The sequence below is a fragment of the Cervus elaphus genome, chromosome 32 (genome assembly GCF_910594005.1).
Source record: "Cervus elaphus chromosome 32, mCerEla1.1, whole genome shotgun sequence".
In the NCBI taxonomy this organism is placed as follows: Eukaryota; Metazoa; Chordata; class Mammalia; order Artiodactyla; family Cervidae; genus Cervus; species Cervus elaphus.
This window is the reverse complement of record NC_057846.1, coordinates 11561406-11586305: the sequence shown is the minus strand read 5'-3', so window position 1 is coordinate 11586305 and position 24900 is coordinate 11561406. Positions and strand designations below refer to the sequence as shown.

At 40.8% G+C, this 24900-nt stretch overlaps 1 protein-coding gene across 1 annotated transcript in view; it reads left to right on the top strand.

Annotated features, from left to right (window-relative positions):
- The window catches only part of CSMD1 (CUB and Sushi multiple domains 1), a 2014689-nt gene that overhangs the window by 1871781 nt on the left and 118008 nt on the right, over positions 1-24900 (top strand). Inside the window, exons 47-49 of the mRNA XM_043893675.1 lie at positions 2231-2419; positions 6877-7023; positions 13758-13946. Of these exons, the coding sequence (XP_043749610.1) occupies positions 2231-2419; positions 6877-7023; positions 13758-13946 (525 nt within the window). The remainder of the gene's footprint in view (positions 1-2230; positions 2420-6876; positions 7024-13757; positions 13947-24900) is intronic.

The window sequence follows — 24900 nt, the reverse complement described above, 5'->3', positions numbered from 1 at the left end:
TTCCTAGCGGCACCACGAGAGTGCCATCTCAGGTGAGCTGTATGTCTCCTCTGGGGAGCAGACCTCAGGCTGTGACACCCATGGCAGATGTCAACCATCTAGGATCCCAGGAAGACATGGCAAGCAACTGGGAGCCTCACAGTTTGGTGGAAGATGCCATCTCTGGGGCTGAGATTGCAGCTGCCCCTTGCCTTCCAGCCCTGGCTGTGGCAGGCCTGCCCCTCTGCCTCCAGAGGCGGGAGGGGCCTACACACAGCCCGTTAGCTCTCCTTTGGTATTCACTCAATCCTTTGTTCTGTGAGCATGCCAGGCTGAGAGTTAAAGCATTTTGCGGGAAAGGTTTATTTTTGTCTCCTGGCAATCCCACAGTTTGGGTTACTGTCTCATGTTATCTCCCTTAGATTGTCCTCAGGGCATTCAGGCCCTGTCCTTACCCTAAGGACCAATGATTCAGCCTGTGCCTCCCTGCCCAGCCCCTACTTGATGGTGGAGGATGCGAGCATCTAGGCTACTTCTCCTCTGGCAGCTGCAGTTAGGCACAGAGTCTGTGTTGTTGTTGTTGTTGTTTTTTCTCCCTTTATGTTGCCCTCTGAGATTCTCAAACACCCCACAGACCCGCCTGTGAGAGGGTTTCCTACTGTGTGGAAACTTCTCCTCCTTCACGACTCCCTCCCCAGGATGGGTCTCTGTCCCTCAATGTTTTGTCTCTGTTTTCATCTTTAAATTTTATCCTACCTCCTTTCAAAGAAATTGGGCTGCCCTTCCGGGTGCCTGGTGTTTTGTGCCAGCATTCAGAAGTTGTTTTGTGGAAGTTGCTCAACATTCAAATGATATTTTGATGAATTTGTGGGGGAGAAGGCGTTCTCCCTGTCCTATTCCTCTGCCATCTTGGGACCCCCTCTCTGGTTTGATCCTTTGTTAGAACAGCTCACAGAAATCAGGGGAACAAACGTGACCCACGACAGTGCAGTGAACTAGTAGGGTTCAAAGGGCAGGGCCTGGAGGTGTCTCCCAGGACCTGGGGTGCCCACCCCCCCGCCATGTGTGCCTTCACCAACCCACAGACTCAACAGATGCGTAAGAGCTTCGGTGCAACCAAGTCTCCAGTGCCCCAGCCCCACCCTCCCTGCTTCCCCCAGGCGTGTGAGTGGGCAGAAAGTCTGCACCCTCTCCTCCCTGGGTGCTTGTGGTGACCAGCCCTCCTGAGGCTACACAGACCCACCCTGAGTCACCTCATCAGCTCAGACTCGGGTGTCACCCGGAGGGGCCTTTGGAGCCGCAAAGACACTTCCAGCACTCAGGAAGTTCCAAGGGTTTGAGGAGCTCCTACCAGGGGCCCCAGACACAGGCTAAGTGTATTTTAGCGCAGAGGGCTATCACAAAAGTGAGTATTCTCAAGTTAAGGAAATGTGGTGATATTAAAAAGGTAAAGTAAAATGTTAAGAGTTTTTTTTTCTGTCTGCATGTACACAGGGCCTAGGGTTTTATGATCTCCCTGGACCTGCTTTAAATGTACAGTAGAGCCAGAGCGCGGAGAAGGTAATGGCAACCTACTCCAGTACTCTTGCCTGGAAAATCCCATGGACGGAGGAGCCTGGTGGGCTGCAGTCCATGGGGTCGCTAAGAGTCGGACACGACTGAGCGACTTCACTTTCACTTTTCACTTTCATGCATTGGAGAAGGAAATGGCAACCCACTCCAGTGTTCTTGCCTGGAGGATCCCAGGGATGGGGGAGCCTGGTGGGCTGCCGTCTATGGGGTCACACGGAGTCAAACACGACTGAAGCGACTTAGCAGCAGCAGCAGCAGCAGAGCCAGAGCTGGGTTCTGCTCTGATGTAACAACACTCCATAAGCGTCTTATCCTTATCCCTCAGAGGGCAGACAGAGTGAAAACCACAATCACAGAAAACTAATCACACTGATCACATGGACCACAGACTAGTCTAACTCAATGAAACTATGAGCCATGCTGTGTAGGGCCATCCAAGATGGACGGGTCATGGTGGAGAGTTGTGACAAAATGTGGTCCACTAGAGAAGGGAATGGCAAACCACTTCAGTGCTCTTGCCTTGAGAACCCCGTGAACAGGATGAAAAGGTTCTGTGTGCATCATCTCCTAAATCTGGTCACAGTTGACTCAATAAGATTGCTTTTTCTTTTCCCCCATGAGCTTTCATACCCAAGAATTGCTTTTGTTAAAGAAAACTTCCTGGTGCTTTTTTCCTTAGCACAATGCCCAGCCAATGAAGTCCGTACAGAATCCTCTGGCGTCATCCTCAGCCCAGGGTATCCAGGCAACTATTTTAACTCCCAGACCTGCTCCTGGAGCATCCGAGTGGAACCAAACTACAACATCACCATCTTTGTAGACACATTCCAAAGTGAGAAGCAATTTGACGCACTGGAAGTATTTGATGGTAAGTCTCTTCAAACTTTGTTAACATACCAGCAACCTTGGAACTTCTTTTGTGGTCCAATGGTTAAGACTCTGAGCTTCCACTCCAGAGGGTGTGGGTTGGATCCCTGGTCAGGGAACAAAGATCCCACATGCCTCTAGGTGCAGCCAAAAAAAGAATACATAACGGGGACCTATACATAATTTAATAAGGATCCTGTTATATTTTGTAATGCACAAACCTGAGTATATTCTTGAGGTAAATTACATCTCCCCCCAAATGGAAAATGAATTATTCTTGGACTAGTGTGGTCTCAGACATCAAGTGATAGGAAAAGCATCACCATGCCCTTCTTAATGTTGCAAATTTAAACCATTAAAATGCTGGTTTAAGACACCTTAAAAATGTACTAAATTTACATTAACCACTCTTTAATTCTTTAACATCGGGCTTTAAAGTATAGATGTTTCAGAAGCTCTTTCTTTCCTTTCTTCTAAGATTATATTGATCTAGAAGATATTTTAGGGAATTTAAGAGGGCAGAGGGCTATAAGTACTTTAATCAGTCTAAATGATTGTTTTACTAGAAATATATAAAAGTAATGGCTCATAGAGTTTTCTGGGTGATAAATGCTATAGTATTCCTAATGTAGAATTTTTTTAGAGATAGTTCCCTGAACAAATGCTAATACTGTTTTCAATGTGAGTCTTATGCATTTTTGTACAATTCTAATGAACATTTTAAAATGACAGTGCTCTGCTAAAACATAGTATGTGCTTGAATTGTTGATTTGAAATGAAACTGATGTTAATAATTTTTCTTTGTACAGAAGCATTATCATAGCCCCAAAATTAGACCATGATACAATTACGGCTGTAGATAATAATAGGGTTTTCACATGTTTTGATGGATTTGTCACTAAGTTCAGATAAATAACAATCAATTCAGTGAAAAAAAATACTGTAATTGATTCTGAGTATGTTTGCATGCCTTTTACTGACTTGATGAATCATAATAGTCAAGTTGCTTCTGTGGATATACAGTAAATAGATTTATGGATTTCCAAAGATGAGCAGCTAAGTTGGAAATTAAACTCATACTTATATATGTAGAAACAGAGGACTGAAGAGTAATATTTTCATTTTCAGAGTTTTTAAGTGCATGTTAAAACAGACATGTACTATTGATGACTTGGCCCTTAATCTTTAGGATGGGAAGAAGTAACACATTAGCCAGGTACACAAACAGGCTTCTTTTGTCAATGAGGAGCCAGGGAAACTGTGCCTTTGAGGCTAATTAGATGTCACAAATAGTAAAGGCAGGCACCCAACCTCCAGGGGCTGTGTGTGTGTCTTTGTGTATACATATTCCTGTAAATTCTGTATGTAGTTATATATATATATTTACATAATCATTCTAAATATATGTGGGTTCCTTTGTTTTGCTTTGGTAGAATTGAAGTTTAGCTGGCAGTGCTTCTACCTCTTCTAATTTCAGAAGCAAAATCATTATCAATAATTTATGCCCAAAGCGTTTACAGTGTGAGCTCCCTCCAAATACAGACAGATCACGCCCATGATAAACCACAAGCAAAATAGCTAATGGAGATGATATCAAAGCAGTTGCTGTCAAAATTTCCATAGATCTATGAGTAGGTTTGGTTTTACTCTCAAAGATTTTTCTATAAAATGAAAGGTCAGAGTTTCATATGAATAATTTTTAAGCATTGGCATTTTTGTTGCAGTAAATGTCATGTTCATTGCATCGCTTTTGTTTTTTTGAAACACAGTGGCTGTTTTATAGCTAATGAGTTGGCAAAAAAAAAACAAATAAATTAACTATATCAATTTTAAGCTTTATTAACAGCAGCAGCATGGCTCCAGGTGGTGCTAGTGGTAAAGAATCTGCTTGCCAATGCAGGAGACACAAGATATGCAGGTTTGTACCATAGGTCAGGAAGATTCCCTGGAGGAGGAAATGGCAACCCTCCCCAGTATTCTTGCCTGGAATATTCCATGGGCAGAGGAGATCAATGGGCCACAGTCCATGGGGCCGCAAAGAGTTGGACACGACTGAGCGACTGAGTACACACACACACACACACACATACACACGCGCGTGCGCACGACTCGAGTAGTGAATATTCCTCAATTTAAAAACAAAATAGGACTTAAGTCATTATAGAACTCAACTGAGAAATGTGTCAAAATACAAATGGTAGTCTTCACTTGTGCAGAACTTCCTAATTTTCACCTTAATAAAAGAGATGGTACCACTATTCATTATGGATGTGTATATTTTTAAAGAATAATCCTTTAGAAAGTTTGTCACATGATAAGCAGAGATAAGAGATGAGAGATGATGAAGGATTACATGTTTGATTAAGAATATCTGAAACTTGACTCGAGTTCTGTCATTAAAAATGACATTTTAAAATTGTATAAATTCAGGTGAATTTATTTCCCAGTGGCATTTCATTTTAGAATATAAATTATCTCTTCAAACAACAAGTAAAACAGCACAGACAACACTTGTCCATGGTATTCTCCAGGCAAGATACTGGAATGGGTTGCCATTTCCTTCTCCAGGGAATCTTCCTGACCCAGGGATTACACCCGAGTTTCCTGCATCTCTTGCATTGGCAGGAAAGCCATGAAGCCTGTTAGAATTTGAGATGGCATCAAGGGGTGTCCTGGAGGAGACCTTAAAGTGTGGGTGCAGCTTCCGAACTCAATAGAGTGACTTGTCTCAACAGACAGTGTCAGCTTATGGTGCTGAGAATAATGCCAGCTGACTATTAACTATGTTAAGTATTAGCTTTGTTTTTTTTTTTTTAATTTTTAAAAATTAAATATACAGAGGTTCTTTTTTAAATGTATATGGGTATGGACTCATTGCTTGATGTACTGCATTTTAGGATTTTGTCAGATTTATCTTGTGTACTTTTTTTCAAAGAAGCAACAAGTTCAGATCAATATAGGAGCTCCTTGCACACCCAGTTTTGCACCTGTCCTGGAGGCATTTAATATTGTGAAGTGTCGTGCATGTGCATGTTTCATGGTTCATTTCCTATCTCTATCAGTCTATCAATCTGTCTGTCTATCTACTACCAAGTATCATTTCCTGTCTATACACTCACAGACATGAACATTCACACACAGTGTTGTATATTGTACACTTTTGAATGTTTACAGAATTGCTATCCTATTGTATTTATTTGAAAATAGATTTCACTTCTCAATATCATTTTTAATCTGTGTATAATTTCCTTGAAAACACTTTTAATATCTTTTTAAACTCCAAACCACAAGTTAGAATCTAAATTTTCCTATAAAAATTGTTAGAATGAACATTTTGCTATGCAAACAACACTTGTGCACATATTCTGGAGTTTATAAAAAATATAATTAAAACCTACAATTGTATTGGATATTACTAAACTGCTCTCCAAGGTGATTGTACTAATTTTTATTTTCACTGCTGCTGTTTAATCACTAAGCTATACCCACTCTTTGTAACCCCATGGTCTGTAGCCTGCCAGGGTCCTCCATTCCCAAGCATGAATCCTAGAGTGGGTTGCCATTTCCTTCTCCAGGGGATCTTCCCAACCCAGGGATCGAACCCAGGTCTTCTGCATTGGCAGACAGATTCTTTACCACTGAGCCACCTGGGAAGCCCGTACAGTCAAAGCTATCTACAGATGTGAGAGTTGGACCATAAAGAAGACTGAGCATCAAAGAGTTAATGCTTTCAAATTATGGTGCTAGTGCTCCCCCTTCTTGAGAGTCCCCTGGACTGCAAGATCAAACCAGGCAATCCTGAAGGAAATCAACCCTAACTATTCATTAAAAGGACTGCTACTGAAGCTGAAGCTCCAATACTTTGGCCACCTGATGCAAAGAGCCAACTCATTGAAAAAGACTCTGATGCTGGGAAAGATTTGGGGCAAAAGCGGAAATGGGACCACAGAGGATGAGATGGTTGGATGGCATCACCGACTCAATGGACATGAATTGGAGCAAACTCTGGGAGATAGGAAGGACAGGGAAGCCTGGAGTGCTGCAGACCAGGAGGTCCCAAGAATTAGACTTGACTTAGGGACTAAACAACAGTACTTTTACTAGTATTCAATTCCCTATATCGATTCAATGTTGCATATACTAATAGTAGTGGGAACTATTTTCATTTTTTAAATTACTGCCATTTTATAAGTAACTTTTTCATTTCAAGTATTATGTATTAACAGCATATATATCTGAAATTATTTTGGTTGGCTATTGTTTCTTTTATTATTATTATTTTTATGAGGAACTGTACCTGTTGCTTCATTTATTTGGAGTTCTTTGTCTCTTTTGGAACTAAATAGCTGTATATTGTACAGTTAGACTCCAACTTAATCAAAAGCTAAAAGTAGCCTATATTTTGTAGGTGCTAATTCATATCATAACTTATTTGCTTTTTTTGTTTGTTTCATTTAGGGTCTTCTGGTCAAAGTCCCCTGTTAGTGGTCTTGAGTGGAAACCATACTGAACAATCAAATTTTACAAGCAAGAGTAATCAGTTATATCTCCGCTGGTCCACTGACCATGCAACCAGTAAAAAAGGATTCAAGATTCGTTATTCAGGTCAGTAAGTGAAGTTAAGGTTTAATATAAAATTGTTTTTAATATAAAGGTTCTGCATTAAATTTTAAAAATTAAAGGTTTATACTATAAACCTAATTTCTAAAAATGAATACATAACTTCAGTAGAAATAATATGATGAAATCACTCTGAGTGATATCTCTAAACTGTGTTAGGGAAAATAAACTATCTGTTGATTAATATCAATAAATATTTTTACTAGCATCATAACCCATTGAACTGCATGGCACAGAAAGTAGAGATTCTTTCCCCAAAAATAAAATAATATAATATAGCATAAATATATAGTAATATAAATAAAGCATATTTTAATTTTAAAATATGTTTAAAAGCTAAGGAGACAAACAGGAGGAGATAATTGTATTGCATTTAATTTTATAAGTAATAATAACATCTTATGATTAGTAGCATGCCTTTTTATTGATTATATGTTTGTATGTCTCTTTATCTGAGATAATATACACACACACACACATGTAACCATATACAAAATAAATGCCTACATATATATTTCCTTATCAACATTTAAAGGACTTTGTTTTTTTCCCCATATAATTTATTTATTTTCTGTCAGTAGTTTTTTTATATTAATTAAATCAGTTAATATACTTCTGAGAGATTAGATCCTCTCAATGTGGCTAGCCCAAAACCTCATGTTTACAGTGCCCTACAAAAGCTGTAGACAGACAATCTAAACTCCTCATATTTTAATTACTAAGCAAAATATCTAACCTTTTCTCAGTGTTACTGTGATATCCATGCTAACAACTGAGGTCCATTTCCCAAGGGAATTAAACGCCCACTCTATGCATTTCATGGATCAGTGTAACTCCCAGGGGTTGCTTATTCCAGGTGTGTTGTACATTGTCAGTGAAGGGCAACATCCTTTGGGCAGAGAAAGGTGTTAGTAGTTTTAGGAATATTTTTGCTCTCTCTGATTGGTAGGTACCATGAAATGGTAAAAGCTTTGAAAAAGCATTAGTGTTTTGACGTGTCTGTTGATGGAAAGACAGAGAATGTGAAATTCACTCATGTTTCCTCTATAAAGTCTAATAAAACATGCTTAGATCTTTGTTTTTCGCCTTCACTAAAGTAGCCATTTAAAAAACTTATCAGCAATGAGTCCACAGTTGAAATCCCTTCACTGGAATGGGTATTGAGATCATTAGGACAATGATTGGATTTTTGTTCATCATATTCCTTGTTCTGAAAAATAAATATTCAAGCGTGTAGAATTGTTTGAATTTATTTCTAATGAGCAAAAATGGACATTGCAGGGGAAATCATGGTGAACATAATTTATCTTATTTTATCTGTGGCAAATTACTTAATAGGCTGGTGGTGTGATTACACTTTGAATTCTGTCACTCAAAGGGTATTTTCATTCATTATAGAACAAGATGATTCTCTTTGTTGGAAAAGCAGGAAAAAGAAGAATTTAAAGAGAAGGCTATAAACTGTTGTTTTGTGAGTGGACATATCTATGTATATCTGTATAGATATAGATACAGATAGATCTTTGAACAGCATTTCAGTTAAAATTCGATGATGGTTCAATGACCACTGCTAGGAGTCCATCACCAGTAGTTTTAGAGCAGTGATCCTTGGACTATAGCACGTGGGCCAGGGAGCTACAGCCCATAATATGACCACGTGTTGCACCACAAATCTTTGCCTTATGCATGTCAACTATTGGTCATTGGGTGTAAGAACCATGTAACTGATCTACACAATTGACAAACAAAACACAACAACAACAAAAGCAAGTGCTTGTACATCATGGTTCAAGTCAATTCAATAAACTGCTAAGTAATTGTTGAGATAGTAATGGTCATTCACTATTAAATCAAGGGCATGCATATTTGCTAAGTTGTTTCAGTGGGTTGCCGTGCCCTTCTACAGGGGATCTCCCTGACCCAGTGATTGAACCCACATCTCTTAAGTCTCCTGGCTTGGCAGGTAGTTTCTTTACCACTAGCGCAACCTGGGAAGCCCATTAAATCAAGTACCTGGAAGTTAATGATAAGTTGTGGGCTTCCCTTGTGGCTCAGCTGGTAAAGAATCAGCCTGCAATGCAGGAGATCTGGGTTTGATACCTGGGTTGGGAAGATTCCCTGGAAAAGGGAAAGGCTACCCACTGCCGTGTTCTGGCCTAGAGAATTCCATGGATTATATAGTCCATGGGGGTCACAAAGTGTCAAACACGACTGAGTGACTTTCACTTTCAGTATTGGGAGAGTCAGAACTAGAGAATGGGTGTTGTAAATACATCCAGACCCCAGCAGAGCCAGCTGCACCCATGTCTTCCATCCCTAATACCTCCTTGACTGCCACCCTCCATAACCTGCTCTTCCAAGGCCAGCACCTGGTCCTTTTAATTCTTAGCATGGTCAGAAATCAAACATACAGGACCCTGTATTCTAATCTTCCCCTCCGTTTTCTGTGCCGCGTCTCCTTGGGCTTCTCAGGTGCGCTAGGGGTAAAGAACCCATCTGCCAATGTAGGAGACTTAAGAGATGTGGGTTCAATCCCTCAGTTCAGAAGAACCCCTGGAGAAGGAAATGGGAACCCACTCCAGTATTCCTGCCTGGAGGATTCCACTGAAAGAGGGGCCTGGTGGGCTACAGTCCATGGAGTCTCACAGAGTCAGACATGACTGAGTGACTCAGCATCCTCACCATGTCTCTGTGCTTGGGCCTCTCTATATCTTGTGCTAGATGAGTTAGAAAGGAACTAATGATGGTAGAAGAAACTGTCAGTAGGAAAGGAAATAGTTATTGAACCCTATCAGTTCAGTCGCTCTGTCATTTCCAACTCTTTGCGACCCCATGGACTACAGCACGCCAGGCCTCCCTGTCCATCACCAACTCCTGGAGTTTACTCAAACTCTGTCGTCCCCTTCTCCTCCTGCCTCCAATCTTTCCCAGCATCAGGGTCTTTTCAAAAGAGTCAGCTCTTCACATCAGGTGGCCAAAGTACTGGAGTTTCATCTTCAGCATCAGTCCTTCCAATGAACACCCAGGACTGATCTCCTTTAGGATGGACTGGTTTCATCTCCTTGCAGTCCAAAGGTCTCTCAAGAGTCTTCAACACCACAGTTCAAAAGCATCAATTCTTCAGTGCTCAGCTTTCTTTATAGTCCAACTCTCACATCCATACATGACTACTGGAAAAACCATAGCTTTGACTAGACAGACCTTTGTTGGTGAAGTAATGCCTCTGCTTTTTAATATGCTGTCTAGGTTGGTCATAGCTTTTCTTACAAGTAGCAAGCTTCTTTTAATTTCATGGCTGCAGTCAGTATTTGCAGTGATTTTGGAGCCCCCCAAAATAAAGTTTCTCACTGTTTCCATTGTTTCCCCACTATTTGCCATGATGGGACTGGATGCCATGATCTTAGTTTTCTGAATGTTTAGTTTTAAGCCAACTTTTTCACACCCGTCATTCTCTTTCATCAAGAGGCTCTTAAGTTCTTCTTCAATTTCTGCCATATGAGTGGTGTCATCTGCATATCTGAGGTTATTGATATTTCTCCTGGCAATCTTGATTCCAGCTTGTGCTTCATCCAGTCCAGCGTTTCACATGATGTACTCTGCATGTAAGTTAAATAAGCAGGGTGACAATATACAGCCTTGACGTACTCCTTTCCCGATTTGGAACCAGTCTGTTGCTCCATGTCCAGTTCTAACTATTGCTTTTTGACCTGCATATGGATTTCTAAGGAGGCAGATAAGGTGGTCTGGTATTCCCATCACTTGAAGAATTTTCCAGTTTGTTGTAATCCATACAGTCAAAGGCTTTGGTGTAGTCAATAAATCAGAAGTAAATGTTTTTCTGGAACTCTTGCTTTTTTGATGATCCAACAGATGTTGGCAATTTGATCTCTGGTTCCTCTGCCTTTTCTAAATCCCCCTTGAACATTTGGATGTTCACAGTTCACATACTGTTGAAGTCTGGTTTGGGGAATTTTGAGCATCACTTTACTAGCGTGTGACATGAGTGCAATTGTGCAGTAGTTTGAACATTCTTTGGCACTGGAATATAAACTGACCTTTTCCAGTCCTATGGCCACTGCTGAGTTTTCCAGACTTGCTGGCATATTGAATGCAGCACTTTCACAGCATCATCTTTTAGGATTTGAAATAGCTCATCTGGAATTCCATCCTCTCCACTAGCTTTGTTTATAGTCATGCTTCCTAAGGTCCACTTGACTTCTCTTTCCAGGATGTCTGACTCTGAGTGATCACATTATCGTGGTTATCTAGGTCATGAAGATCTTTTTTGTATAGTTCTGTATATTCTTGCCACCTCTTCTTAATATCTTCTGCATCTGTTAGGTCCATACAATTTCTGTCCTTTATTGAGCCAATCTTTGCATGAAATGTTCCCTTGATATCTCTAATTTTCTTGAAGAAAGAAGATAAGGTTCTGTTGAACCCTATAGAGCTAGACAATTATCCTGCAGTTCCTGTCTCTTAACAGACTGAACTGTGACAAAAACCCACCCCAAGAACCATGTGGTCCCACTGCCCCTTTAGGAGCATTTCAGACTTTATCTCTAAACTTGGCCAGGGTCTACAGTCTGCTTGGTCTTCCTACTTTTTATTATTATTTTAATTTATTGACACAATAATTCTGGGTAGTTGGTAGCTGAGGTGCCTGATTATACTCATACCTTCCCTAAACCAAATATTTTGGTTCATTCAAAGCTTAAAATAGATAATCTCAAACAATTGAACACAGAAAATGCCATGACCAATAAGATACAAGTTTCTTCTAAGAGTTAGTGGATTTTACCTTAATAAAAATGAGTCTGTTAAAAACAAAAAATGAAACAGCACTTCAGAAGACCCTCTGGCTGAGACTATTCTCTGAGGATTCATCTCAGAGGAGCATGGTTGACAACCCAGCCAGACACACAGACATCACTTCTCAGCAATGCTATGATGTGAAGTCTTCAGAAGGTTCCTTCTGAATTTATTTCTAAGGAAAAATTTGGCATTAAGCCTTCAGACCTACGTGTGTGTGCTTTCTATATGGAACTCCCACAGGGGAGTGGGACATTTAAAACCTCCTCTTTCAAAAGGAACCCTGGATTTCCAGGACTTCACAGCTTTCTTTAGTTTAGTGTTTTATTCATCTGAAGGGGGTTCATAGGATTTTACGCTGTGGTGAAACTGGTCTTGTAAGAGTAAACTGAGTTTCTTTCTCTAAATGTGTAAATAAGATGCAGAGCCTTTAGCCACTGAAAGGTTAGATTCTGTATAGGTAAGACTGATTTTCACAATTCCTGTCTCTAATTTTACAAGTCTCCCTGCAAATGGGATGATTAAAGCTATTATAACATGGTCATCAACATGAAGTAGTGCATTTTCTTCAAAGATGGTATTCAAATCCCATGTGTTAAAAAGAGGCTACGTCATGGTACAATTCTCAGGATTCATTTAACAACAAGGGTAAAATTAATGGCCTTGATTGCAAGGTATTATGTTCTTAAATTTTCTCCATTTTCATGATACTTTTTTTTTTTTTTTTTGGTCAGAAAGTCAGAATTTTACCACCACATTGATTAACAGTTGTAGATAATCTAAACTTCTAACTCAAGAGACTTGACCCTTGGGTCTAGATTTCTTGGCTTTTTTTAAAATGATCACTTTTGAATTTTTTTGGATTATTTATTTATTTAACTTTTTATTTTGTACTGGAGTATAGCCCATTAACAATGCTATGACCGTTTCAGGGGCAGAGCAGAGTGACTCAGCTATACATGACTTTTTTTTTTTTTTTAGAAGCCAGCAAATTGATAGGAAGTTCCAGAGATTTCCCCCATACTCCTTGGATTTTGTCTCCTTGTTCACATCATCAGCAGAGGCTACATTTGTTAACCTGCACTGACACATCATTATCACCCAAGGTCCATAGCTCACACTGGGTTCACTCTTGGTATTGAACATCCTGTGCATTTGGACAAATGTAAAGTGACATTAACCCACCATTGTGGATTCATGCATGGTATTTTCACTGCTGAAAATCCTTCAAGCTTCACTGTCCTTCCCCCATCAGCCTCTGGAAACCACTAATCTTTTTACTTTTTCCGGAGTTTTACTTTTTCTAGAATGTCATAAGGTTGGAATCATGCAGTGTGTATCCTTTTTAGGTTGGCTTCTTTCACTTAATCATATGTAATTAAGGCTCCTCCATGTCTCTCCATGACAGATCATTTCTTTTTAGCCTTGAATAATACCGCATTGTCTGGATGGACCACAGTTGGTTTATTCACTTACCTACTCAAGGGCACCTTGGTTGCTTCTGAGTTTTGGCAACTCTGAATAATGCTGTTATGAACATCTGGGCATAGGTTTCTGTGTGGACATAGGTTTTTAGCTCCTCTGGGTAACTGCCAAGGAGCATGATTGCTGGATCACGTGATAAGAGTGTGTGTAGTTTTGCAAGAAACTGCCGCACTGTCTTCCAAAGTGGCTGCACCATTTTGGATCCCCATCAGCAATGAATGAGAGTCCCCCTTGCTCCACACCCTTGCATCCACATCTACAATATTTTTGTACTGGAGGATGCTGTTAGTAAAGTTTCTGTATCAGTGCTGATTTCCCACTATTTTAACAATAGAGAGACTCTCTTTCATTTATATGTCTCTTACCAAGCAAAATGCAACATTTATTTATTTGTCTATGTATGTGTGTTTGTGTGCCCACAGCACCTTACTGCAGCTTGACCCACACCGTGAAGAATGGTGGTGTTTTAAATAGGACTGCAGGAGAAGTTGGAAGTAAAGTGCAGTATTTCTGCAAACCTGGGTATCGGATGATTGGCCATAGCAATGCCACCTGTAGGCGGAATCCAGTTGGCATGTATCAGTGGGATTCCCTTGCTCCACTCTGCCAGGGTAAGAAATGTGTTTTTCATTCCCAAACTTGAGTTCAATTTATTGCTCTTATTTTAATCACAACTTACCGGAGCTATGATTTTGGATTAAAAGGTAAGGGAAAATTGAATGTGAGTTCATGAAAGTACAAATTAAACTTTCTACTGACCGTGCAAACACTTCTAACATTTGCACTAGGCTTGATTGAGCTTTATAGCCTGAATTCATAGGATGGTTTGAACACTCACTAGATACTGTGTAAAGTTACCTTAATACTTGACTTATATTTCATTTTAAAATTAAAAACTGTGCTATCCAACTTAGAGTCTTCTTGACAGTTGTATAAATTTTAAAAAATCAATTACTGAAGCTCATTTTCCCTTCTCTTAGATTAAAAACTCATACTTTGAGCCACACACTGCGTATTTCATTTTCTTTTGGTCACGTAAAGCTAGGACTTGTTAGAGTTGATTTCAATATCTCATGCCTTTTTCCCCGTTTTATCTCCCATGTGCATAAAAATCATATTTCCAAATAAGGCATCTTAATTTTAATTGAGGACTTTGAAATTTTCATAGTTTTGTCTTATCAAAATTTATATGCATAATGAAATATATTGGTCTTTGATAGCTAATTACATTTTATGAATGGAACCTCATACGGATTTCCTTGTTTCTCAGCTTTCATTAGATACTAGACTTTCTAGTATCACTCTCTGAGACAATAATAGATATTTATCACAATGTTCTATGTCTCTTTAACCACAAGAAGTTAATCAGACACCTAGCCTGCATCATTTATGTTGTACCTCCCGAAATTCTTCTTTAATGTAAGATAAACATAAGATCCAATGAGCTTGTTTCATTAGGAATGATTTTTTTTCCCAAAAAGAGTTCTTTTTCTTTCAAAAGAAGAAATGCTTCTCATTTTCTTTAAATGTTTCATTACTCTCTGCCTATGAAGTAGGATTATTGCTCAGAGAACAGCCCCATGGGCTACCTGTCCTTGGCACTGGGATCAGATTGCCCAGGACATAAGCCATGACCTAAACAGCAGACTGAACCAGGAAAAGGGCTGAAAACAGAATTGACAAGGGCTTCCAAACTCTGACCTCTAGGGGCTGAGTCCCTGGACAGGACCCTGAATGGACTTGAAAACTGGAATCAAGCAAATAAACAAGTGGACAAATACCCCGTGTGGCACTAGGAGCCCACTTTTAATGTCCATTTAATTTATTTATACTTTTAATATATATTTAATGTCGCAAAGAGTAGGACACAACTGAGCGACTGAACTGAACTGAACTGACTGAATGTTGTAATATATCACTTAATATTTCAGTTGTCTTCTGGAGGCGGTATAGTTTTTTCTCCATGGTTTGAACATCATGCCTTTTATTCTGACAGAGGAACAAACACAGCTTACACATTTCCTATCTGCACTAGGATGTTGACTTTTCTCTAAAAAAAAAAAACCGAAGAAAAAAATGTGCAAAATAATATTTTTAAATGTTTGCTAAAAATGTACCTTTTAGTAACTGAGGGAGGTGTAAATCCGAGGGTTGGCATCAGGTCTTTTCAGGCCCCACTGCTAGCTTCATGACCATGAGGGTGCTGCCCAGGGACCCCCAGCAGGCTACCTGTCCAGGCAGCATTCAATCAGTACTTTGAATGGGGAGAAATGTGCACATTAATGACTTTCTAAGACAGGCATCTGAGAATGATTTTCTTTTTCCATTGAAGATGATATATCTTCTGACAGAATCTTCTTTGCTCTCCTTTTCATGGACTTTTTATTGGTGGCATCTTAGAAACACAGCATTTTAATAGAAAAAAGTCACCTGATAGGCAGGGCATCCTAATCTCCCTATGTCTGGTTCATAAAACAGGATCTCTGTTTTGAAATCTGTTTATTTATTTATTCTGGCTGCACTAGGTCTTCACTGCTTTGTGCGGGCTCTCTCTAGGTGTATCAAGTGGGGACTATTATCTAGTTCTGGTGCTCAGGCTCCTCATTGTGATGGCTTCTCTTGCTGTGGATGGAGCACGGGCTCTAGAGTTTGTGGGCTTCAGTAGTTTTGACACGTGGGTTTAGTTGACCCTAGCATGTGATCCAACCAGTGCCCCCTGCATTGCAGTGAGAATTCTTATCCACTGGACCACCAGGGAAGCTCTCAGAATCGTTGAGACGGTTCAAGCCCTCGGACAGTCCTGGGCGGGACCCAGCAAACAGGCGTCTACACGGTCCCTCACCTGTGAGTGAGAACATGCAACCAGCCAGATGGGCGTGTCGTTGCAGAGAACCTCAGCCTGCTTTTCTTCCTTTCCTTGACCTCTTAAATTACTTCTCTCAGAAACCCTGTTATTGGTTTTTATGCTCCTTGATAAAGCAGAGCATATCTGCTGCCCTTCAGGCTTCATTTCCTGCCTTCGAGCAAGAGGCTCCTCCAGGCAGCTGTTTCCCTTATCAATGCTCTCATCTTATTCATCTTGGAAGGAAGCTAAATTAGAACTGAAATTTTCTGTATTATCTTAAAGATCCAGTTAAACTGGTGCCTCAGAGGCCTCAGCTTTCAGGTCCCCATGTTACAGGGAGAGTAACTGTTTATCACAAAGCCCTGATTCCCAGAGCCCGTGTGAGCCAGATACCTGGTTTGGACTTGATGTTGTGGGTGGTTTATGCTTTGCTAGTGTTTGGCAGGCGATGAAGCACAAGGACAGCGATCATTCTCACAAGTGACATGATTGAGCTTCTGATCATACATTCCAGACTTTAAGATGCGCTCTGCTAATGTGCGCTAATGTAAAGGGTGTGGGCAGAGTGAGAGATGGGTGGGCAGGCAGGGTGGTTCCTGTGTGTCTGCTGTGAGCCAGATGGTCACCGTCATAGATTCTTCATTTAAGAATGTTTCCCGGACCTTTTGAAATACAAAAGCCATTTTTAGCTGATCCAAACAATGTGTCAGGATCAGATCACAGCACAAGGGTAGTTCAGCCAGTGTCAGGTATCGTCTGTAGTTTTCAAATTACATCTCCAGCATTTTACAGAGGATGTATAATATACTCTGTCATGTGATGGAATCCGGTGTGTTTATTCAGCAAGTTAAATGATGCATTTTCTCCATCTGTGCTTGGCACATTCATCACTAAGCTCCATATTTCCTGTCTGTGTCTGGAACATGGTGGATAATAAACACCGTAGTGAGTGCAAATGTACATGAAGGGTAATTTAGTGTAACAGCAATGGTGATATGAAGCCCTTGATCTTCCTGGGCAAGGAACTGTGCAAAGTTTGCAGAGTCCTCATTTATTTCTAAGAGAATCCAGAGTGCTGTCGACAAGAGTAGCTAACAGACCAGCCGTGTGCACTCCCGTCAAGGACAGCCCTGTGACATTGCACGGGACGTGCATGCTCCGAGCACACAGCCAGACACAGAGAACTCACAGTGTTCCCCAAAGCCCGCAGAAGGGCCTGGTGTTCCCCTTTCTCCTGGAGGGAAGAGTCCACACTGAACATCAGAAGTGTCACTGAGTTCCTCCAGCTTCTGTCCCCAGGCTCTTGGCTTTTATTGACTGGAACTTTATTTCTTGATTCCCAAGAAATGGCTCTTCTCTTTTTAAACGTTCACACCTTGCCTTCTTATGACTCCTCCTGCAGTCCTCCAAGAGCAGAGATGTGGGGCCAGCTACTTCCTGCAGTGTCCAGTGAGTGGTCCAGCAGCTGCACGTGCCAGGTCATAGCCTGTCCTGGTCATCAGTCATTTGTCTGTCGACCACTGGGCCCCCTCCTTTCCAGAGCTCTTCTCTTTGTTTCAGATGATTGTTTTTGTTTTCCTTCCTTGGGCTGTGATGTGCTAATTATTTTTGAGAGCTCTAGAGCAGCTAAAGATGCTTCTCAACAGAATCCTGAATTGTCCATTTCAGAACCACCAGTGTTCTTAAGTTGCCCATCTTTTTGTGGTAATGTCTGTACACACCAGTCATGACGTTCCTCTGTCTGCCCTCATTCTCAGAAGCACTAGCCTTTATCCTTCAAGACAAATAGGAAGCTGCTTCTTATGCTAGTAAGGCCTCTTTGTAAAGGGCCTGACATCACACCTGACCCCAGAAAGCAAATAAACGCTGTGAAGCCCTGCTGGCCTAAAGGTGATTCCAGCCCATTATCTCCTATTTTACTGCTATTTTCTGTCTCAACCTTCACCCAGGATTAATGGTGTACTGTGTGCTGGCTGAGTCACCTGAGATGTTGCTTAGAGTTTTGGAAAATCACACAGAGGTAAAGAATGGACTGGTGGACAGTGTCGGAAGGAGAGAGTAGGACGGGTTGAGAATGTAGCCTTGACACATACACACCACCATGTGGGAGATAGATCACTCGCGGGAAGCCGCTGCATAACACAGGGAGCCCAGGCTGGCACTCTGTGACGACCTTGAGGGCTGGGATGGGGCGAGAGGATCAGGAGGGAGGAGACACATACATATAAATAGTTATGGCTGATTTGCCTTGATGTATGGCAGAGACTACCACAACACTGTAAAGCAATTATCCTCCAATTAAAAGCAAAACACAGAATTTGGGAAATCAGTGAAGACAAGGGAAATTAAAAAAGGGGGGAGGGAGTGTCCGGAAATATCATTAATGCTGAAATTCAGCATGGCCTTTTTATTAGTTGGCCAAAATTCTAGTAAAAGCCTTAATGAACTTTTTGGCCAACCCAATATTTTCAGAATTATGTATTTAAAATATATTTCTAACCTATTCATTTATCCATCTATTCACTTATCACTGGTGGTTGGACACTGGAAATAAAAAGATATGGGTATACTTAAATGTGATTGCAGCCATGAAGTTAAAACATGTTTGCTCCTTGGAAGGAAAGCTATGACAAACCTAGACAGTGTATTTAAAAGCAGAGACATCACTTTGCCAACAAAGGTCCCTGTAGTCGAAGCTATATTTTTTTCAGTAGTCATGTATGGATAGGAGAGTTGGACCATAAAGAAAGCTGAGCAGCAAAGAATTAAAGATTTTGAACTGTGGAGTTGGAGAAGACTCTTGACAGTCCCTAGGACAGCAAGGAGATCAAACCAGTCAATCTTAAAGGAAATCAATCCTGATATTCACTGGAAGGACTGATGTTGAAGCTGAAGCTCCAACACTTTGGCCACCTGATACAAAGAGCCGATTCATTGGAAAAGACCCTGTGATGCTGGGACTGATTGAGGGCAGGCAGAGAAGGGGATGACAGAGGATGAGATGGTTGGATGGCATCACTGACTCAGTGGACATGAGTTTGTCCAGAGATGGTGAAGGACAGGGAAGTCTAGTGTGGTACAGTACGGCGGTCACAAAGAGTCAGACATGCCTTGGTGACTGAACAACAGCAACAGTACTGAAATGCAGCAGAGGGCACCTTGGAGACAAGACAGAGTAGCTAAGACACCTGCTTTGGCATCAAATACCCTGAGGCATGCCCCCCAGCACAGCTATTTGCTGTTTATAAGAATCTGGGCGGTTTGCATGACGTTTCTAAAGCTCAGCTTGCTTTTTGGTCTTGTTAGTCAAGGTTCTGTAGAGAAGCAGCACCACTAGGATACACGTAGATACAGATTTATTGTATCTAAAGAGCTGGTTCACTTGGTTGTGCAGGCAGAGAAGTTCCGGGATCTGTGGTCTCCAGGCTGGAGGCCCAGGTGGCCAGTGTTGGGATTCAGTCCAGGTGCCACGCAGTCCAGTGGGGTTGGGGATCGGGGTGGGGAGGGGGCAATAGGGAGAGTGCCAGAAGCCCCAAGTAGGGGCAGGAGAAGCTGGACCTCCCTGCTCAAGCAGAGGGAGCGAATTCCCCCTTCCTCTGCTTTCTTGCTCTATTCAGGCCTCAGGACTGGATGATGCCCACCCAAATGGGGGAGGGTGGACTTCTTCACCCCTTCTGAGATGCATATGCTAATCTAGTCTGAATCCATCCTCACACACCCCAGAAATAATGTTTTACCTGCTATCTAGGCACCCTTTAGCCCGGCCAAGTTGACAAATAATATTGACCATCATAGCAGTAATAAAAAAATAATAAAGTAATTTACTTCTTGGAGTGTTTCTGAGGCTAAGTATTTTTGAGATTGCGTGAGGTCATGCAGGTAAAAACTTCTCACAATGGAAGGAACTTTGCATTTGACCGAGGAAAGCCAGGTGTTACACTGATGAAGACGATGGTGTTATCTGGAGGCTAGTGATGGCTCAGGGACTGCGTCTGAGCCCACCTCCTCCAGATGTGGGTGAATTTCGCACCCCTGTGCTCTGTGCTTTCAGCATATTGGGCTCTGCACTGGCTCTCCAGAACCGAAACCCTGGGGTGACTGTTGGAGAAGACGCTGGACACCGGGCACCGCCAGTATCAGACTCTGAGTCTCGCCACCTCTGGTCCAGAGCTGCCTAATTTCTCTTGATGGTGACCTGAAGGGTCTGAGGGATTCATGAGCAAATGTATTAGTGATGAAACGGAAAAACATTCCTCCATACTATTTAGTGTTTAGGGGACCCTAATCTAGAGAATTGATGGATGCTTTGCTTTATATTAGGGCTTCCCGGATGATGCTAGTGGTAAACAACCCCACTACCAATGCAGATTGTTGTTGTTGTGTTGATCAGCTGCTCAGTTGTGTCCAACTCTGTGCAACCCCACGACCTGCAGCACGTCAGGTCTCCCTGCCCTTCACCATCTCCTGCAGCTTGTTCAAACTCATGTCCATTGAGTTGGTGATGCCATCCAACCATCTCATCCTCTGTCATCCCCTTCTCGTCCTACCTTCATTCTTTCCCAGCATCAGGCTCTCTTCAAATGAGTTAGTTCTTTGTATCAGGTGGCCAGTGTATTGGAGCATTAGCTTCGGCATCAGTCCTTCCAATGAATTTTCAGGATTGATTTCCTTTAAGATTGACTGGTGTGATCTCCTTGCTGTCCAAGGGACTCTAAAGAGTCTTCTCCAGTACCACAACTCAAAAGCATCAGTTCTTCAACACTCAGCCTTCTTTATGGTCCAGCTCTCACATCTGTACATGACTGCTGGAAAAACTAGCTTTGACTATATAGACCTTTGTTGGGGAAGTGATGTCTTTGCTTTATTTTGTACCTCACCTAGATTATTACTAAAACTAGCTGGTTGTTTCTACAGAACAAGTTGATAGAGACAGGATAAGATAACTCTGCTAATGGACCCAAAATGCTTGTAAATCATCCTGTATTATTCATGCCTAGAGCAAATGCAACTCATTAGCTGAGGCTGTCGTCTCTTCTAATCCATTAACAAAGATGCAAGACCTATTGATTAAACCTAACAGTGCTCCTGGCTTCTGTCCCCTGTGAGGTACTGAAGAAATTTGTGGATAGGTAAATGATGTGCAAAAAACACACTCTGGAGCAGCAGTATATTCAGATGCCACTTTTATTGTAGTCCTCTTTAAGCCAGTCATGATTTTTCATTTTTCAGATACCTCATGTCTGCCTGAGTGATTAATGGAATGTCTGCCATTTAAAGATGGTGGCCAAATCAGAACTCAGTTTTACTGCTGGGATCTGAGATGGTTCAAAACCGGACCCAGTACAAGAGTAGACACCATTCACAACCGTGCAAATATTTATGAATGTTTTAAAATATTTGTTAAACAAAATAATGTTATGTTGACTTTTAAAAATGAAACAATGGTGTTTTAGGAGTCAGAGAATATGCTTGCTGCAATACCAGGCCTAGTTAACACCACACAAATTCAGAACATTTGGAAGAGGAGCTATATCTTCCCCTGTACTTCCACTTGCCGTGCTCATCTTGTGATGGTTTAGAAAATTCTCTGTCCAGCAATGTGGAGGGAAGGGAGTGGATGCCAGGACAGACACTCCTGTCTTGTCTGTGCTGAGGAAGGCTTTGGGTAGAATCATTGGCATTTAGAGATAAGCCTATAGAGATAATCTAGATTACCTTGCTCTTACACATGAAAATGCCATAGCTGTTAAAATATGTGCAGAATGTAGTGGACTTCAGATCAGGGACTCATGACCACGGGAACTACTAGTGTCAGTGTTAACGACTCCAGGGTTGCAGGAGCCTTTCACTATAGCACGGTGCTACCTCGGCTTTAATTACCAGGGGAATCTTTTTCATGCCTAAGGAGAGCATAACTCAGGCCAGTTATGCTAAATACCTATGACGTTCAGGAAGTTAATTATTTTAAATGATTAAATCACTATTAATATAAACTGTGTAACTAAGGTCCTACTCAAAAGGGGGAAAAACAAAAGTTTTGTGTCTGTATACCTCAAGAGTATTCCTCACTATTTACGTTAGAATTAAATTATCAGGAAACTCATTTTAGAAAAAAGAATCACTAATAATTAAATCATAAGCCATCAAATATCTCCCTTTCTTCCTCTCTTCCCCTCCTTTCTGTTCCCACTTTGTGTTTATTTTTGTGGTTGTCAGATTGGAAAGGACATGGACCATGTCAAGTAACCTGAATTCTAGCCCCATCTTTTCCAAATTTAGCAAAAGCAGTCGATTTTAAAAACAATTAAAAATTGTACTCGCAAACCAGCTGGCTGTGTGATCACAGAAGACTGATGGGCTTTTCAAAGAAAGACAAGAGGCATTTATTTGCCTTTGTTTCACTTTCCACTTGCTCTCAGTGGTCCTTCACATTACTCAACTTTGAGTTTATCTCCATTTTATGTAAAAGAAGGTTGAGCACTGATGCTCAGCACCAAAGAACTGATGCTTTTGAACTGTGGTGTTGGAGAAGACTCTTGGGAGTCCCCTAGACAGCAAGGAGATCAAACCCGTCAATCCTAAAGGAAATCAATCCTGAATATTCATTGGAAGGACTGATGCTGAAGTTGATGCTCCAATACTTTGGCCACCTGATATGAAGAACTGACTCATTAGAAACGACCCGGATGCTGGGAAAGATTGAAGGCAGGAGGAGAAGGGGACAACAGAGGATGAGATGGTTGAATGGCATCACCAATTCAATGGACATGAGTTTGAGCAAGCTCCAGGAGATGGTGAAGGACAGGGAGACCTGACGTGCTGCAGTCCATAGGGTCGCAAAGAGTTGGACACAGCTGAACAAGTGAACAAATATGTAAAATGGAAATATTGTTTTACCTTCCTCAAATTATGTAATAATTTTTGAAATTCAAGCTAATTAATTAATAGGAATGGAGACAAGGGAATGATATTATTTGAATTGTTTAAATAAAAATTTAAAGTAGAAACTTAACATAAGAATTGATGAAGACATTTCTGGGGAGAAATAAATGCCCCAGGTGCCTGAGTACACACATTCTGTTTTCTTTCAGAGACCCTAACTCTATAATGTGTTGATGTATTTTAATCTTTCAACAAATTAGTTCCATGATGTGTGTGCACTCAGTCATGTGTCCAACTCTTTGCAACCCCATGGACTGCAGCATGCCAGGCCTCCCTGTCCTTCAGTATCTCCCAGAATTTGCTCAAACGCCTGTCCATTGAGTCAGTGATGCCATCCAACCATCTCATCCTCTGTCACCTCCTTCTCCTCCTGCCCTCAATCTTTCCCAGGATCAGGGTCTTTAATAGAGTATATGACCCTTTGTTCCACTCATGTAATCTTGTACTTTGAACTAAATATAGAAAGACTCAGAGAGTATGTTATGGAAGGTTGCAATAAACATTAAAATTTATGATTCTACATTTGTGTCTTCAGAGTTCCAGAAGAAAAGGAGAAAGAGGGAAAATCTGGAAAAAAAAATTGAGGAGAAATAGCTGAAACTTCTCAAATTTGGCAAAGTATGTGGACCTGACAGATTCAAAAAGTTAACTGAATCCTAAACACCAGCAACTCGAAAGACTTGCCTACCAGGCACATTGTAGTAAAACTTCTGAATACTAAATACAAAGGAAAAACATCTTGAAAATATCCAGATAGAAACAATGGATTACTGATAGGAAAATAGGATCTAAATTACAGAACATTTCCCATCAACAACCTGGTGGCCAAAAGGAAATCAAATGACATTCTTCTAGTGCTGAAAGGAAAGATCAATCAATCTAGAGTTCTATGGTTAACAAAAATATCCTTCAGGAATGAAGACGAAATCCAGTTATTACCAAATGCTGAAAAACTAAGAGAATTTGTTCTATCAGACATGCTTTAGAAGCAAGGCTAAAGGAAATGCTCTAAATAAACAGCAATAGATATATAATAAACTTAGAGCATCAGGAAGGGAAAAAAGAACACAGAAGAGCAAGAGTATGAGTAAATACAATGGACTTTGCATTTCCTTTTGTGCGTTCTAAATTGTTTGACAATGGCAGCAAAATTATAACATGTTTAATGTAGTTCTCAAGGTTTACAGAAAAAATAACTAAAGGATATTATCAGGGGAGGGTTAAGGGTTATAAAATAATGTAAGCTTTCTATACATCCCTCCAACTGGTCAAATATCACCAGTAGACTTGAGAAGTTTTGTACATATAATTCATATCTAGAATAATGACTTAAAAAAGCAACACAAAGAGATAGGCTAAAAACCTACTGTAGATAAACCAAAATGAAGTTTTAAAAATGTTCAAGTAACTGACAGGAAGGCTGAAAAAGAAAACAGAAACAAAAATAAAATGGCAGACTGAAGCCTTAACATATCCATGGTTACAATAAATGTAAGTGGTTTCAATATATCAGTTGTAAGACAGACATTGGCATAGACGATAAGCTGAATAATTCAGTGGATAGATATGGTCATGTTCAATTTATGGATCAGTCCCATTTTCATTAGGAAATGAACTTCACTTAAAGAGCAAAGCACCTTGTAGATTTTTTTCATATATTGATTTATTTTAATTGGGAAATAATTTCTTTACACTGTTGTGTCTTTTGACATAAATCGACATGAATCACCCATGGGTGCACATCTGTCTCCCATCCTGAGCCACCTCTCCTCTCTCCC